Here is a 15,512-nt window from a genome sequence, read left to right on the forward strand (position 1 = left end):
GGGTGTGCACTAGCTTGTTTTTTTGACTCAAAGAGTCATACTGAAATCCAGCTTTTATATATATGATACTTTATTTCCCACCTTCCTCTGCTGTGGTTCAAATAACATGTGATTATGAAGAGAGTAGGACTTAAGCCATTCTATGAAGAGAAGAGATATGCACTGGATGGCTTATAAAATCAGGAAATTGTGTCCTAAAATGTTTTAGGCATCTCTTACTACTCCTAGGAACTACAAAAAAAAAAAAAAACAAAAAACAAACAAACAAAAAAAAAACACCTCAATTTGGTAAAATACAAAGCCCTTATTATGTATCAATCCACTTTCATTTTAAAGTTTAGCCCTGTAGGTTCAAACAATAACTACCTGGGTAAATCCAAAAAAACCAACCCAGTCAAATGAATCATTGAGAACTTTCTAGAAGAGGTGAACAAATATTGTGGGATAGCATCTCCCCTTCAGATGGACCTACTTTGGGAATTTTGTAGCCTTGCTAATGGGCCAGACTCCCCTAGTCCCCAACTCTTTGTTCTGTTTGCCATTTCCATACTGATTCTTGTGATGATGTTTTAAGGAAGAACTGCAATTCCTCAAGAGTCTTCCTCCCTATTACAAAGTGAGCCCACAAAAACCCACACATGTGACCCACCTTAACTAATCCACAGGAGGAGAACAACAAAACATTTAAAGACCTGAGTAAACAAAGAAACACAAGCTTGTATGGTTTCCCTCATTTGTAATAACTAGAATATGACTAGATTATTCTTAGTAGAGGATCACAATGGCTCAATAGTTATGTGCATATGACCATATAAATTGATGGTTATTGAAATGAACTTCAAGAAATGGAAATAAGAGGTTTTTAAAATTGTACTGTTTGCAGTTATTTCTTTTTTTCTTTTTTTCCTCTTTGGTTTATTCCCTGTCACTGTTTTTTTATTTCTGTACACTTTGTCTTATACATAAGTTTATCTGATTTGGGGAAGAGAAGAGAAATCACAAAATTGGTAAGACAAAGTTGAACCAATTCAACAGATACTCACTAGACACTATGCTGGAAATGAACTTTACAATTTGGGCGAAGAGGAGTTTGGGGGGGAAAGTGGGAGAAAATGAGGGAGGGAATAACACTGTTCAAAAAGAAATGTACTCATTTCCTTATTTATGAAAATGGAACCCCTCTGTATATCACCTTTACAATAAAATTTAAATTAAAAAAAATCTGGGTGAAAACCTTAAATGCACAACTAGATACATGAGCTACATCCTTGCCACCTAGTAAACTGCCCTCCATATTCCATGCAGGTTGAATAATATAATTTGTTCCTTTCTTAATGATAATTTCCATCTTTAAGTTATTTTTGCCAACTCCAAATTCTTCATACAGCCAACAACATCTTGGAGGAGGCCTAGTTTATTCCATGAGCTGAGGGACATTGAACTGAGAGATGGGTACAGCTCAGGCCCTGGAAAAAAGTGTGAGGTACTAAAGGTTCTTTGTTTATGGCACAAATGTCCCCATCTGTGAGTTTGTAAAAGATCAATACAGTTTAGTGACATGTAGTGTCATGTTTTATGAAAGTGTAGTAAGAGGCTTGTTTTGGTTCTCTATGGGGATTGTGATATAGCACATTAACACGGGATCGAGAAACAGAAAGAAGGCACAGCAAAGGGTGAACCCCATTATTTTGAGGATATAAAACAATAAAGACAACCTCAGAGAGGAAAACTTATGGAATTGAAGAAAAACAGCCAGGAAAGGAAGAGAGGATAGAAAACTCTGTTATCAAATTTGTCTCTATTTGGTTCTTAGGCATTTTGAGGAAATTGCTTTGCTCATTTGCTTACATTTTTATTCATTAAAAAAGTCATGGGAAGGTGGCTCAGTGGTAGAGCACTTGCCTTGCATGCATGAGGCCCTGGGTTCAATTCCTCAGCACCACATAAAGCAAAAAGAAAAAAGCCAGAAGTGGCGCTGTGGCTCAAGTGGTAGAGCGCTAGCCTTGAGCTGAAGAGCTGAAGGACAGCGCCCAGGCCTAGAGTTCAGGCCCCCACATCCGGACCCCCCCCAAAAATCATGGATAGTTAGGGGCCAGTGGCTCATACTTGTAATCTTAGCTACTCAGGAGGCTGAGATCTGAGGATCGCAGTTCAAGCCAGCCTAGGCAGGAAACTCTGTAAGACTCTTATCTCCAATTAACCACCAGAAAACCAGAAGTGGTGCTGTGGCTCAAGTGGCAGAGTGTTCACCTTGAGCTGAAGAGCTCAGGGATAGTGCCCAGGCCCAGAGTTCAAGCCCTATGACAGACAATAAATAAATGAAAAAATCAATCAATCAATCAATCAATCATGGGCATCATATAAGGGAATAAACTAGTTGGGTCAAAATACTTTAAGATATATACACATGAAAATGAGTGAAATTGTGCTAGGTGAAACTTTGTCCACCTTGATGTCTCCTGTTAAGGTTTATAAGAGTCTACCTTACATTGAGCTATGAGTATAGAAGGGATCTCCTGTCTTAGTGGTAGGTTCTCTTCAAGACCAATCCCAGTCAATATCAACTCCTTTGTGAACAATCCCCTCAAACTGCCCTCCCTCAAACACCTCCCACCTCCCCCCCCCCCCCCGCTCCTGCCCCACAACTCAAAGTCCTCTGGACTTAGATGTCTTTCTTCAAAACCAGAGATGGGTTCTTCTCAGCCTCTATGCTCATTATCCACAGCCTACCTACAAATCATTTAGGTGAAAATTACTGAAAGAAAGCTTTTACCCATCAGAAGACATCTTGTTTTAGAAGTGAGATTATACAGAAGAGAAACAATTCTTTGGAAGTATTGACTGTGTTTCATAAGCAATCTGTTCATTTTTAAAAGGTTTTGCAAATTGGAAAAAAAAAAAGAAAAAAAAATTTTGCAAATTGGGTGCTGGTGGCTCATGTTTATAATCCTAGCTACAGGAGGATAAGATTTGGAGGACTGTGGCTGAAGCCAGCCTAGGACAGAAAGTCCATAAGACTCCATCTTCAATTAATCAGCAAAAAATTAGTCTGGAGTCATGGCTCAAATGCTAGAGCACCAGCCAAGCAAACATGCCAAGCAAGTGTGATGCCCTGAGTTCAAACCCCAGTACTGGAGGAGAAAAAAAAAACTATAAAAATAAGAAAATGATTGTAATTCACACTTTTCTGTTTCTACAGTGATTTTATTATTATTTATTTTTGTCAGTCGTGGGGCCTAAACTCTGGGCCTGGGTGCTGTCCTTCAGCTCTTCAGCTCAGGCTAGTGCTCTACCACTTGAGCCACAGCACCACTTCCAGCTTTTTCTGCTTATGTGGTGCTGAGGAATTGAACCAGGGCCTCACGCATGCAAGGCAAGCACTCTACTACTGAGCAACCTTCCTCTACAATGATTTTAAACAGGATTTGCCACACCTATGCCAAGTGAATTATGGTTAAAAACAGAGAAGAATCTTGGCCTTCAAGTTATCTCTTTTGGGCTAACTCCCAATTCCTTTGTGTAATGTGTAATGATCTCCTCTTATCTAACTCAAGAAACAAAGAACCTTGGAGTTCTCTTGTAATCTTCATTACTGAACCACTCACAAAGACTCATCTATGAATTCAAACCCTTCTTCTCCCCTTCTCTGTCATGTGTTTTTCTTTACCTCAGACCCCAAATGAATTGTCCCAAATAAATGAAGAACCCAAAACCATATTAAGGGTCTTACTCTATTCTCTAATGACTTACTAGGCTGCTATTTAGGTTGGTCCATGTTGTTACCTGCTCGACAGAGGGTCATAAATTCCTAAAGGGCAGAGATTCCAATCCTATGTTTCCTTTTTTTGTTTTTTGGTGTAGCCTTGGCACTGTTCCTGAGCTACACTTGAGCCATAGCTCCACTTCTAGCTTTTTTGGGGGGTGGGGTGGGGTGGATGGTTAATTGGAAATAAAAGTCTCATGGACTTTAACAGCGTCGGCTGGCTTCAAACAGCAATCCTAAGATCTCAGTCTCCTGAGCAGCCTGGATCACAAGTGTGAGCCACTGACAACCTCTCTCATGCTTCATTTTGAAGGCATTTAGCTAAGCATCCTGAATAAAGAAGAGCTCAACATGCATTTTTGATGGTCATGATCTTATTCCACTTTCCATCCTGGAACAGCATCTTCTCCTGCTGTATTACCTCTCTTTTCCATTCATTTGGAAACACAGGAGAATCAAAAGACTAATCCTTCCTGGTTCCCCACTCCCAACAACCATGTGGTCATATCCTGTTGCCCATTTTGCCACATGGGTTACCTTACTCATTCTGTCACTTAGTTGTCCTGCATATAAAGTTGACAGTTTTTACAGTTTCCTATACCCTATCCTTATCAATCTTAGAAATTCAATGCACCTTTTCTTCAGTGTTCCCGAGAGTATTAAATGGACACCAGCGAAGTCACAAACACACCACTAGCAATTTCCCTCCCTATAACATAGAAAAATTTCTTTTTATTACTCATTATATCCTGGGCACCTGACAAGATAGTTAGATGTGTATATCAATATGTAATATAAATAAATATTAATGTGTTATGTTTATTGAGCATCTATCAATCTTCCTATCTGACCACCTCACTTCTATGCTTGTTCCTCTACAGTTATTTGCCACAGAACAATCGATGACCCTTTGAAAATTGAAGTCAGAGCATTTATTCTCAGAGTAAGTGTCTCAAATTCTGAGCATGGCCTACATTGGCTCTGGTCCTGTCTACATCTCTGAATTTATTTCTTCCTGTTCACTCCACTCCAGTCAGACAGGTCTCTCTGTTTTCCTTGCATATACAAAGTAACTGTTGTTGCCAGGTGGCTTCCCCCACAATATTCCTGTCTCTGCATTTCCAATGGAACTTTATCAGAGGACTGACCACTTTTGTTTTCTCCACTGGATTTATTGTTACCTGACAAACCTCATATTTGGTTTTAGCTTTGTTTTCTGTTGTTGCCCTCATGCTCCACACCTCACCAAACTGGTCCATGTAGTAGGCCTAGCAAGGGCTCAAAAAGGAGGAGGGATGACTGGGAGCCATTCACATGGGCTCTAAATCTGAGGTGTTGGGCTCTAAATCTGAGGTGTTGGGCTCTAAATCTGAGGTGTAGCAATCATGCTCTCTGACAGTACTGCTCTGCCTCCATGTTTTATGTCAAGTGATGGTATACCCTTGTTTCTACAGCTCTACTGCTGTTGCATGAAGCTAAGGAAAGAGAATAGCAGAAAGAGTCAGAGCAGAATCATTAGAGTATGAGCCTGAAAAGAGGCTCAGAGACAATCATTTTACAGATGAATGAACTGAGGCCCAGGGGGGAGTAGGGCCACCCAGGAAACTAGCAGCAAACTGAAACTGCAATCCAGGCCTTTCACTCCCAACCTGGGATTCTTGTATCTGTACCACGTAGTTTCTCCACAATTCTACACCATATCTGCTCATTTATAAAATACAATAAATGACAATGATCTAAAATATGCAAAAGAAAATTATATAGAAGCAAGGGGTGAACCCCACAAACGTACCAGTTTCCTCATAAACAAGGTAATAGCCAGGCTGGGCTCACAACTGTAATCCTAGCTACTCAAAAGGCTGAGACCCTATCTCCAATTAACTAGAAAAAAAGCCAGATTGAAGTCATGGCTCAAGTGGCTGAGCACCATCTGTCAGCAAGCAAGCTAGGCAAGAGTATGAGCCCATAAGTTTAAGCCCTGGAATGGGAAACAAACAGGCCAATAGATTCTGCTTCAGATTCACTTCTCCTATCTGTCCATCATTATGACTAACCTCTCATTGGATACACATATACTGTATTTCTTAGATCCCTTGCATAATTAAGCAGGAGAATATGATTTAACAAACACTGAGCAGTTTTCTTCCTTTCTTTTTTTTTTTTTAATACCATTCAGGTTAACTGAGTTTGAAGACATTTGCTTACAAACACAATGATATTCAAGCATTACAAAAATTACAGAAAAGATGCCTGGCCAAAAAAAAAGGTGACAAAATTGTGATTGGAATTCAATCTCCAATCCTATTTAGAGTCTTTTCTGCTTCTTTTCTTCCTTGTTAGAAAGCATATGTAAGAGTCCCTCCTGTTTTTTTTTTTTTTTTTTTTAATTTCTTTAAACAGCTATGTAAGAAGGGTTCAATTTAACATGCCCATTTATGTCCTTTCTATTTTGTAAAACCTCTTTTTTTTTTTTTTTGGTCGGTTGTGGGGCTTGAACTCTGGGCTTGGGCACTATCCCTCAGCTTTTCAGCTCAAGGCGAGCGCTCTACTGCTTGAGCCACAGTGCCACTTCCGGTTTTCTAGTGGTTTATTGGAGATAAGAGTCTCACGGACTTTCCTTGCCCGGGCTGGCTTTGAACCATGATCCTCAGATCTCAGCCTCCTGAGTAGCTAGGATTACAGGTGTAAGCCACTGGCACCCAGCCTGTAAGACCTCTTTCTTTTTTTCGGTATGTATCAGTATAACTGAGCAACAATTCTGACAGTGCCGGTGAGTACCTAAGTTCTATACTACTGTAACTAAAGTTGACCCATGTGTCTTTTTCCAGACATTGATTTTTAGGGGGGGAGTGAGGCAAAACTGAGGTTTGGTCTCAGAAACTTATTCTGGGTAGGCAGGTGTTTTACCAATGAACCCCACATCTAGCCCTTTTTGGCACTGACTATATCTAAGATACAGTCTCTGCTTTTTGGCTGGCCATGCACCTGGGCCACAATTTACCTATTTTATGCTTCCCATCATGATGGGATGACAGCCACATGCCATCAGGCCAAGCTTCTTACACTGAAATGGCGTCTCATAGACTTTTTTCTCCAGGCTGGCCTAGAACCTTGATCCTCACGATTTGAGTCTTTCAAGTATCTGAGATGACACCATACTCAAATGCTGGTTGAGAAGGGGGTCTCACATGTATGCCTAGGATGGTCTTGGATGGTGATCATCCTTATCTCAGCCTCTTAATTAGCTAGGATTATAGGCATGAGCCACCAGTATGTGGCTTAGGCATTTTTATTGGAATATATTAAATTTACAAAATAATTCATTTTAATTGAATTAATTAGATTAGAGCTCCCACTAATTATAAGACTTTAAATATATTACCTGTATGTCACATTTATTGAAGAAAAGATGTTAATCTCTGACCTTACATATAAGAACTCAGATACAGACATTTGCACAAAATAATATACTTTTAAATATAAAGAACTATATGAATAATATGCAATTCAGAAATAGAAATACTTTGGCTTTAAATAATTTCCAGAAATAGCTATTCCCTTTATTAATATGTTGATTATATGATGAATTGTTATATTAAAGGCCAACAAGCAATGAGTATAAATAAAATTTCATACATGCATCATAAAAAAAGTCATATGACAGTATTTCCTTCCTTTGTAAATAGTGAATGATGCTTCATATGCATTCATCCACTAACGGTATCTTTACATTTTTAAAGACTGTCAAGCTAACCTAAAATAGCCCTATTGCAAAAAAATTGGTTTTGTTATCATTCTCAGACATGTATACAAGGTACTTTAATCACAGTTATTCCCCCTCATAAGCAGTTATACCCTCCAGTTATGTTTATAATATGTCATTTGGTCATTTTATAAAAAACCTACTATAGAGTTCTAGTGGGGGTGCACTTAGCATTCTAAGATAAAGTCCATTCTAAATACAGCATGAAGAGTAAAGATAAAATTACACTACATAACCATCCCACCCCACCCTTACATTTTATATACATGTGCTATGACCATATTAGAATGAGGTGACTTTTTTCTTTTTTATACATTCAAATGAGTAGGGAGCATATCTCTGAGAATTACATATGCATTCCAACAAAGCAGCTACCACATATCATTTTTTGGGAGACCTTTTAGAACACAGGTTCTCCAGATAGTATGAAAAATGATCACTCAGGGAAAATATCTGGCATATAGATTATCAGAGATTTGGATTTAATTGGTCTTGGATGGGGCTGTATCCATAAACAGGTGATCTGTGAGAAATAGTGTTTTAGAATAATTCAGACACAGTCCATAAGCCACATGAATATATAAAAGTAAGTAATGATTAGAGTCAAAATCTACAGAAATATATATATATATATATATATATATATATATATATATATATATATATATATATATATATATATATATATATATAGCACTGAAGGTATATTCTTTCAAAATCTCCATTAGTCCTATGGGACATTTATTTAGTACAGTACGCACAATAAGTGTCTATTTGCAAACAACTGCAACCTACCTCCATGAAAGAGATCCCTAAGCTCCAGACATCAGAATGGATTCCGTACTGCTCCCCTGAAATTCTTTCAGGCTGTAAGAAAACAGAAGGAAGTTTGCATTAGAACCTTAACACCGAACATGAGCTTGGTTAAGGTGAGGGAACAACATTTTCATAGCATTTTAAGGATGGCAGAACAATTCCACATTATGTGTATGTATGTATTACGTAGATAATATATAAACTTTATATATAAAATAAACATAAAATATATGCATCCTCTGCATGTTTCCTTGTGAAGAAGGCTAATATCTCTATTCCACAGATGAGGAAAGAAAGGCTCATATGTAGTGAATCACTTTGGGCAAGGAATGATCTGAGACTTGACCCTGGGTCTTCTCCCTCCAAATTTAGTAGTCTTAATTGAGGAGTGACAAAGCACAAAAAGTATACACTTTAACTAGTTTTTGAGAGACAGGACTTAAAGACTAAGGCTTAGTTTGTTTTATTTTTATTGTATATACTGGTATTGGAGTTGAATTCAGGGCCTTAGCTTTTTCTAATCAGTGTTAGGGCTCTACCACTTGAGTCATACCTCCACTTCTGGCTTTTCTGCTGGTTAAGAGGATGTAAGAGTCTCTCAGACTTTTCTGCCTGGGTTGGCTTCAAACTGTAGTCTTCAGATCTCATTCTACTATCAGGGCATCCTCTGATAAGGATCAAGAAACACTTTGAAAAGTCCAGTTGGGATGTTTGATCAAATTGTGCAGCAAACATGGAAAAGTCTGCTGTATGCATACTCTACTTCAACAGGAATTATTTTATTCAGGGCAAGTGCTGCATTAGGATACCCACAGAACTGTCTGAAGTGAACGCATGAATGGATGAGTAAGAGAAAGTGAGAAACTGTTCCACAAAGGTGGAATAATTGCTCAAGGTTACAAAGCTATACATGGCAGGGCTGGATCCTAACCATATCCCCTATTTCATTCTGTCTTGTTCAACAGGTACCAGGATGCATACCTATGGAACCAGCTAGCCAGTTATGAGAATAATACCAACATCACCAATATCATCTATACCGTTATTAAAGAATTTCTATGCGTCAGACACTGCTTTAAAAGGTCCTTATCTCATTTCTGATTCACAAGCATCCATTAGGTCCATATTATTGTCACTCCCATTTTTAACATGAAGAAAACAAGTTAAAAAGGGTTAGTTTATAGTACTAGCCACTGTGAAATGCTGCATCCATAAGAAGGATACTAAGCTATCATTTAATGACCATTAGTGCCAGACATAGGGCTGAGTGCTTTGCATCCTCTGCAAGTCCCACCAATCTCACATGGTAGATGTGACTGCCTTCACATTACTGAGGTAAAAACTGAAGCCCAAGTAAGTGATCTGTCCAAGGCTGGAGCTATGGTTAATATTACTGAGCAAAGCCCAGGTTCAAGCCCAGTTACATCTAATTGCAAAACTGGAGTTCTTTCTGATGTGTCAGACTGTCCCTGCAAGTACAAGTCAGAACCAAGTACTAGTCTTGAACTGAAAATGTAGGCTTTGGGTCAGCCATCAGAGAACTGCCTGAGGTGCTCAGTCTAAATAAGCCACCTGAATCACAATCTCTGGGGTGGGTTTAGGGACTTCCATTGGAGAAAATAATTTTTGTTGGTGGTTCGTTGCTACACAGCTCCACTCACTAGAAGTTGTCCCATCCCCTACTGCAGCAATGACCCTCTAGGTCTCCTGCCATCTTCACTGCTTAGTGTCAGTGTTAAGCACCTTTGTTTCCTCTGCTCCTCAGACAGAATTAAAGGTACTTCACAAAAACTCTGTGCTTTTTTGCTCTGTCTTGTAACTGTGTCTTTTCTAATCTGTTTCCCCATGAGGTAGAGTGTCTTGCTGAGCTCATACCCAACGCTATGGAGGACACATGGCAGTGAACAGCTGACCAAAAGATGCAGTACATGCTTACTGCACACACTGTTTAAAACACAAACTTAAGGCTGGGAAGGTGGCTCAGTGGGAGAGTGCTTGTCTTGCGTGCATGAGGCCCTGGGTTCGATTCCTAAGCACCACCTAGCAGAAAAAGCCAAAAGTGATGCTGTGGCTCAAGTGGTAAGAGCACTAGCCTTGAGCTGGAGAGCTGAGGGACAGTGCCCAGGCCCAGAGTTCACACCCCATGACCACCACCACCAACAACAACAAGAAGAACAAGAAACCCCCACAAACTTAAGTTTGCAGAGTCTTCTAAAATAACTTCCCCAAATATTACTGGCACTTGGGTGTATATAAACTTATGGGAAAGTTGTAAATCCTAAAACCCTCTCAATTCTACCTTTTTAAAAATCATTTTCTTTTATTTTATTGTAGAGATGTACAAAGGGGTTACAGATACATTGCATTGGGTTGCATTGGGTCATTCTGTGTCCTTGTTCAGCATTTTGTTATTCCACTTCCCCTCCACAGATTAGACATATGTATATACAAGATGCAGAATATCAAAATCAAGTACAGTGACAACAGGGGATATGCCATACAAACAACAAACAACAACAAAAATAAAATCACATGGTACATTTAAAATAATAACAATAAAGACAGACCTCTTTTGTCCATATTTTGGGATTCATTTCACTTAGCACCATCTTTTTTTTTTTTTTTTTTGGTCTGTCATGGGGCTTTGAACTCTGGGCTTGGGCACTGTCCCTGCACTTTTCAGCTCAAGGCAAGCGCTCTACTGCTTGAGCCACAGTGCCACTTCTGGTTTTCTAGTGGTTAACTAGAGGTAAGAGTTTCATGGACTTTCATGCCCGGGCTGGTTTTAATCGTGATCCTCTGATCTCAGTCTCCTGAGTGCTAGGATTACAGGCATGACCTACCAGCACCTGGCACTTAACCTCTAATATGGTTATCTGTGCATGGTTTTTGAGCTTTTCAGCTCTTCTGATAAGATTATCTTATATGGATACTAATTATTGCAAATAAGGGAAACCATGGGACCTAAATTTCTTTAGGACTGGGTAACTTCATTTAATATGATTTTTTTCCCAAGTCTTACCACTTCCTAACAAATGGGTAGTCATTCTTTCTGATGGAAGCATAGAATTCCATTGTATATACGTACCTCATTTTTTATTAATTTTTTTAGTGTGAAAATACCATACAGAGGGGTTACAATTACATGAGCAAGGAAATGAGTACATTTCTTATCAAGTATTGTTGCCTCCTCCTTTGTTTCCCCTTACCATCTCTGCCCTCATATCCCCCCCACCCTCTCCAACCCTGCCAAAGTGTAAAGTTCCTTTTTCCACATAATGTCTTAGTACCACATTTTCTTGATCCACTCATCTACTGAGGGGCATCTGGGTTGGTTCCCTATCTTAGCTATGGTGAATAATGCTGCAATAAACATAGTTGTGCTGGTAGCTTTAGTATGGCCTTGTTTGTGATCATCTGGGTAAATGCCCAGAAGTGGGATCCTCAAAGAAACAACTGCCCCATTAATAAGCGAGCTAAAGACTTAAAGAGAGATTTCTCTGAAAGGGGAAATAAGAATGGTCAATAGACACATGAAGAAATGTTCAACTTCTCTGGCCATAAAAGAAATGCAAATCGAAATAACACCTCACCCCATTTAGAATGGCTATAAATGAAAAAAATAATTAAAAAATCTACTAATGACAGATGCTGAAGGGGATGTGGCCAAAAGGGAACCCTACTGCGTTGTTGGTGGGAATGTAAACTTGTTCAGTCACTCTGGAAAGCAGTATGGAGATTCCTCAAAAGATTACACATAGAGCTCCCCTATGACTCAATTCTACCTTCAACAATTACTCTCTGGTCTTTTTTGTTTTTCTGTGTCTATTTCTTCCTCTCACTGACAGACAGTTATCAATATGTAACACTTCATCCAAAGTACATAGAACAGTCACACATAAACAGAAGAATTCATAAATATTTTGTACGAGCCAACAATATATTAAATACATTCATTATATGTGCCCACTGAACTATCAAAAGAAATGCAAACTAAAAATAAAGCACAGAAAGTTAAACTTAGAAAAAAAAAGAAAAAGTTATGTTTACAGATCTCAGGAAGCAAATTATATGATTCCTTCATGATGGGATTCTGATAACCTCCTATTCGAAAACATTATTCTTATAGCAAGCTGTTGGGATGCAATGCTTGAGCAAGAATGCTCAGCAAAAGCAGGCAGAAGCTCCACGGGTCCACTCTAAGGAATGCTTATGGGAGACAGACTCAAGTACACAGTGAGTCCCACCACATTTCAAACCGATGTAGCCAGGAGTGATGGCCAGAGGCTGCATATTTCAAAGTCAGTCTTACACTTGAGACTAAGGCGGTGTGTCCTGTCCTCTTCCCTCCAAAAAAAAAAAAAATGAACTAAACAAAACTAACTACCAAATATCATACCATTGACAGATGTGTGATGAGTATTTATAGTCAAAAAGCTGAGGCTGGGGAATACTTTTTCAGATGACAGCTGTCAATTAGGTGGAAAGCTAAATAATAAGAAAATCACAACTCTTGTCTGAAGCACCTTGGTATTGAGGTTTAGGTAAATAAAACAACTCTGTCCTATTCTTAACAGAACAACAATAAGGCATGGCCAAAAGCAGGATTTATGCCTTTCAAGAGGAATTCACATTCTACTTCTGCAGCCCTCTATGACTAAGCATTTATCCCAGATACATATTTTAGTTAACAAATTCCAGAACTGTTTATTACAATATTTCAGAATACTGTCAGAAGCAGAAAGATACTAAGGAGTTGCTTTTCAGTTAGGGTGATTAGAAAATTAAGAAAGCAAGCACAAATGCTTGAAGCTAGGATGTAACCAAAATATGTACCCCAAGTGATGGGAGTATTTTGGTATGTACCCTAAGTTTCTTGTAGGCTGGCAAGGTCCCCATGAAGGTAGCACAGCAAGCTGAACAAGAGCTCCAGAGTTAGACTGCTCTAATTTAGATCTACTGTTCAGTTCACTAATCCTACAGTGGGTTTTCAATTTTTGTTTTAGTTTATTGGGGGGCTTTTTAGAAGTCCACCAATGTCCATAGATTTTTTTGTGCTACTGCTTTTCTTGTTGTATCTTCGTCTTCTTGCCTTGTTTCCTAATGCATCTAGTGGTTTGTTGTGTTCTGCCAGTCCTGGGGATTTAATTCAGGGCCTAGACACTGCCCCTGAGCTTCTTTTGCTGAAGCTAGCATTCTACCCTGTGATCCACAGCCGCATTTCTGGCTTGTTTCATGTGGTACTGAGGAATTGAATCCAGGGCTTCATGCATGCTAGGCAAGCACTCTACCACTAAGCCGCATTCCCAGCCTTGCATCTAGTTTTGACTGCTTACAGGTTTTTTTTCCCCTCTTCCTCTCCCTCCTCCTCCTCCTCCTCATCTCCTCCTCCTCTTCTTCCTCCTCCTTCTCTCTCTCACTCTCCCCTCCCCCCCACTCACACACAACACCGAATAGTTAGTATTACAGGCATCAGCTACCAACAACTGGCTACAACATTATTTTGAAATTTTTCAAGTTTCAGTTATTCACAATAAAGTCAAACTTCTAAATCTGATTTTTAAAATTATAATGAAAAATACAAATAAGTAGTTTGTTAAAGTATTAGGAAGTTTAATCTTAAGAACAGAGCAATTTTAGCAATTAGAATTTCTTTTTTTGTTGTTGTTGGTTTTTTTTTTGGGGTCCGGTCGTGGGGCCTGAACTCTGGGCCTGGGCACTATCCCCTCAGCTCTTCAGCTCAAGGCTAGCGCTCTACCACTCGAGCCACAGCGCCACTTCCGGCTTTTTTTCTTTTTGCTTATGTGGTGCTGAGGAATGGAACCCAGGGCCTCAGGCATGCAAGGCAAGCGCTCTACCACTCAGCCACCTTCCCAGTCCAGCAATTAGAATTTCTGAGAAACAGTTTAGTATGTGTTGCAAAGACTTCCGGACCACTTTTATAATCTTGGATGAAATTATTTTAAAATGCAGTTGCAAATCCTCATGCTGTGGATGAAAGTGCCTGCTGAACCCAATTATCATGACCTAAAAAAGCAGGTGTCCTTGAAGAGGACACCTTCGTTTCCAGGTGAAGAGGCTAGATCATGATTTTTCTAAGTCGTCTACAAGCCTACTGCTTAATCTACCCTACCTTCAAAAGACTTGGGATGTTAGAAAAATGTTTTTTTTTCTTCAACAAAAGATTTCTTATTTTTGTCCTAGAGTCTTGTATCTTATATTTGAGGTTACAGTAGACTAAAGTGGCACTGAGACTAAAGTGGCACTGATATGAACTTTTCTGAATTTGAACAAGCTAGCTAGTTGCATTTGAGTACTTTTGGTCTTCCAGACCTTCATATAGAAGCAAGATATTTAATACAGAATTTGATGCTCTGCTTATGAAAATGAACTAGTCACTTTTGGAAGGAGGAAAGGTATAGAAATGAGCAGAATAAGGCCTGCCCCTGTGACATTCAAAGTCTAACTTGGAGGAGATACATCATAAATTTGGATACAGTGTGAGGCAAAAAAATTAAGAAATTAATGTCTCAAGGCAGATGAGATAAGTTTGAATCCCAACTCTCCTACATTATTAGCTGTATGGAATTGGGTAAATCATACAACTTCTCCTGCCTCAATTTCTTCATCTATAGAATAAGAAAGATAACATTATGTCATAGGGCTGTTATGAGGATTTAAAGGGCTGGGTGTAGTAGGTCATACCTGTAATCCTAGCTACTTTGGAGGTGGAAGGACCCTGCTTTGAGGTCAACCTGGGCAAAAAGTTAATGAGACTCTGTTTCATCCAATAAGCTAGCATGGTGCTTCCTGCCTATAATCCTAACAATGTGGACCTTAAGTAGTACAATCATTTGGCCTGAGGAAAACCATGAACAAATAAGGTAAAAAGGCCCATATATTGTCTCTCAAGCAGGAACCAAGTTCCAACTCACAAAAAAAGAAAAAGAAAAGAATAACTGGCACATAGTGCTAATCGTTTACTATAATTGTTGATGCTACTATCACTGCATAGTAGTATACATAAACACAAAATGAGGAAAATAGATATAAAATAAGAATACCACATCATCAGATCACAATTTATCACTGTCCTCACCTCCAATGATGCCATAGTGCTCTAGTTTCTGTCCAACCCTTCTTAACATGCTTCTGCTGTCTCTTTTTTAA

The 15,512-nt window shown here is 39.1% G+C and overlaps 1 protein-coding gene across 4 annotated transcripts in view; it reads right to left on the bottom strand.

Annotated features, from left to right (window-relative positions):
• Map2k5 (mitogen-activated protein kinase kinase 5) overlaps positions 1–15,512 on the bottom strand; it is a 269,496-nt gene that overhangs the window by 105,074 nt on the left and 148,910 nt on the right. For all 4 annotated transcript variants that reach the window (XM_069995057.1, XM_069995056.1, XM_069995058.1 and 1 more), the window contains one exon: positions 8,322–8,393. In XM_069995057.1, coding sequence (XP_069851158.1) covers positions 8,322–8,393 — 72 coding nt within the window. The remainder of the gene's footprint in view (positions 1–8,321; positions 8,394–15,512) is intronic.

Source organism: Dipodomys merriami, unplaced genomic scaffold (genome assembly GCF_024711535.1).
Source record: "Dipodomys merriami isolate MVZ:Mamm:240054 unplaced genomic scaffold, mDipMer1.0.p SCAF_48, whole genome shotgun sequence".
In the NCBI taxonomy this organism is placed as follows: Eukaryota; Metazoa; Chordata; class Mammalia; order Rodentia; family Heteromyidae; genus Dipodomys; species Dipodomys merriami.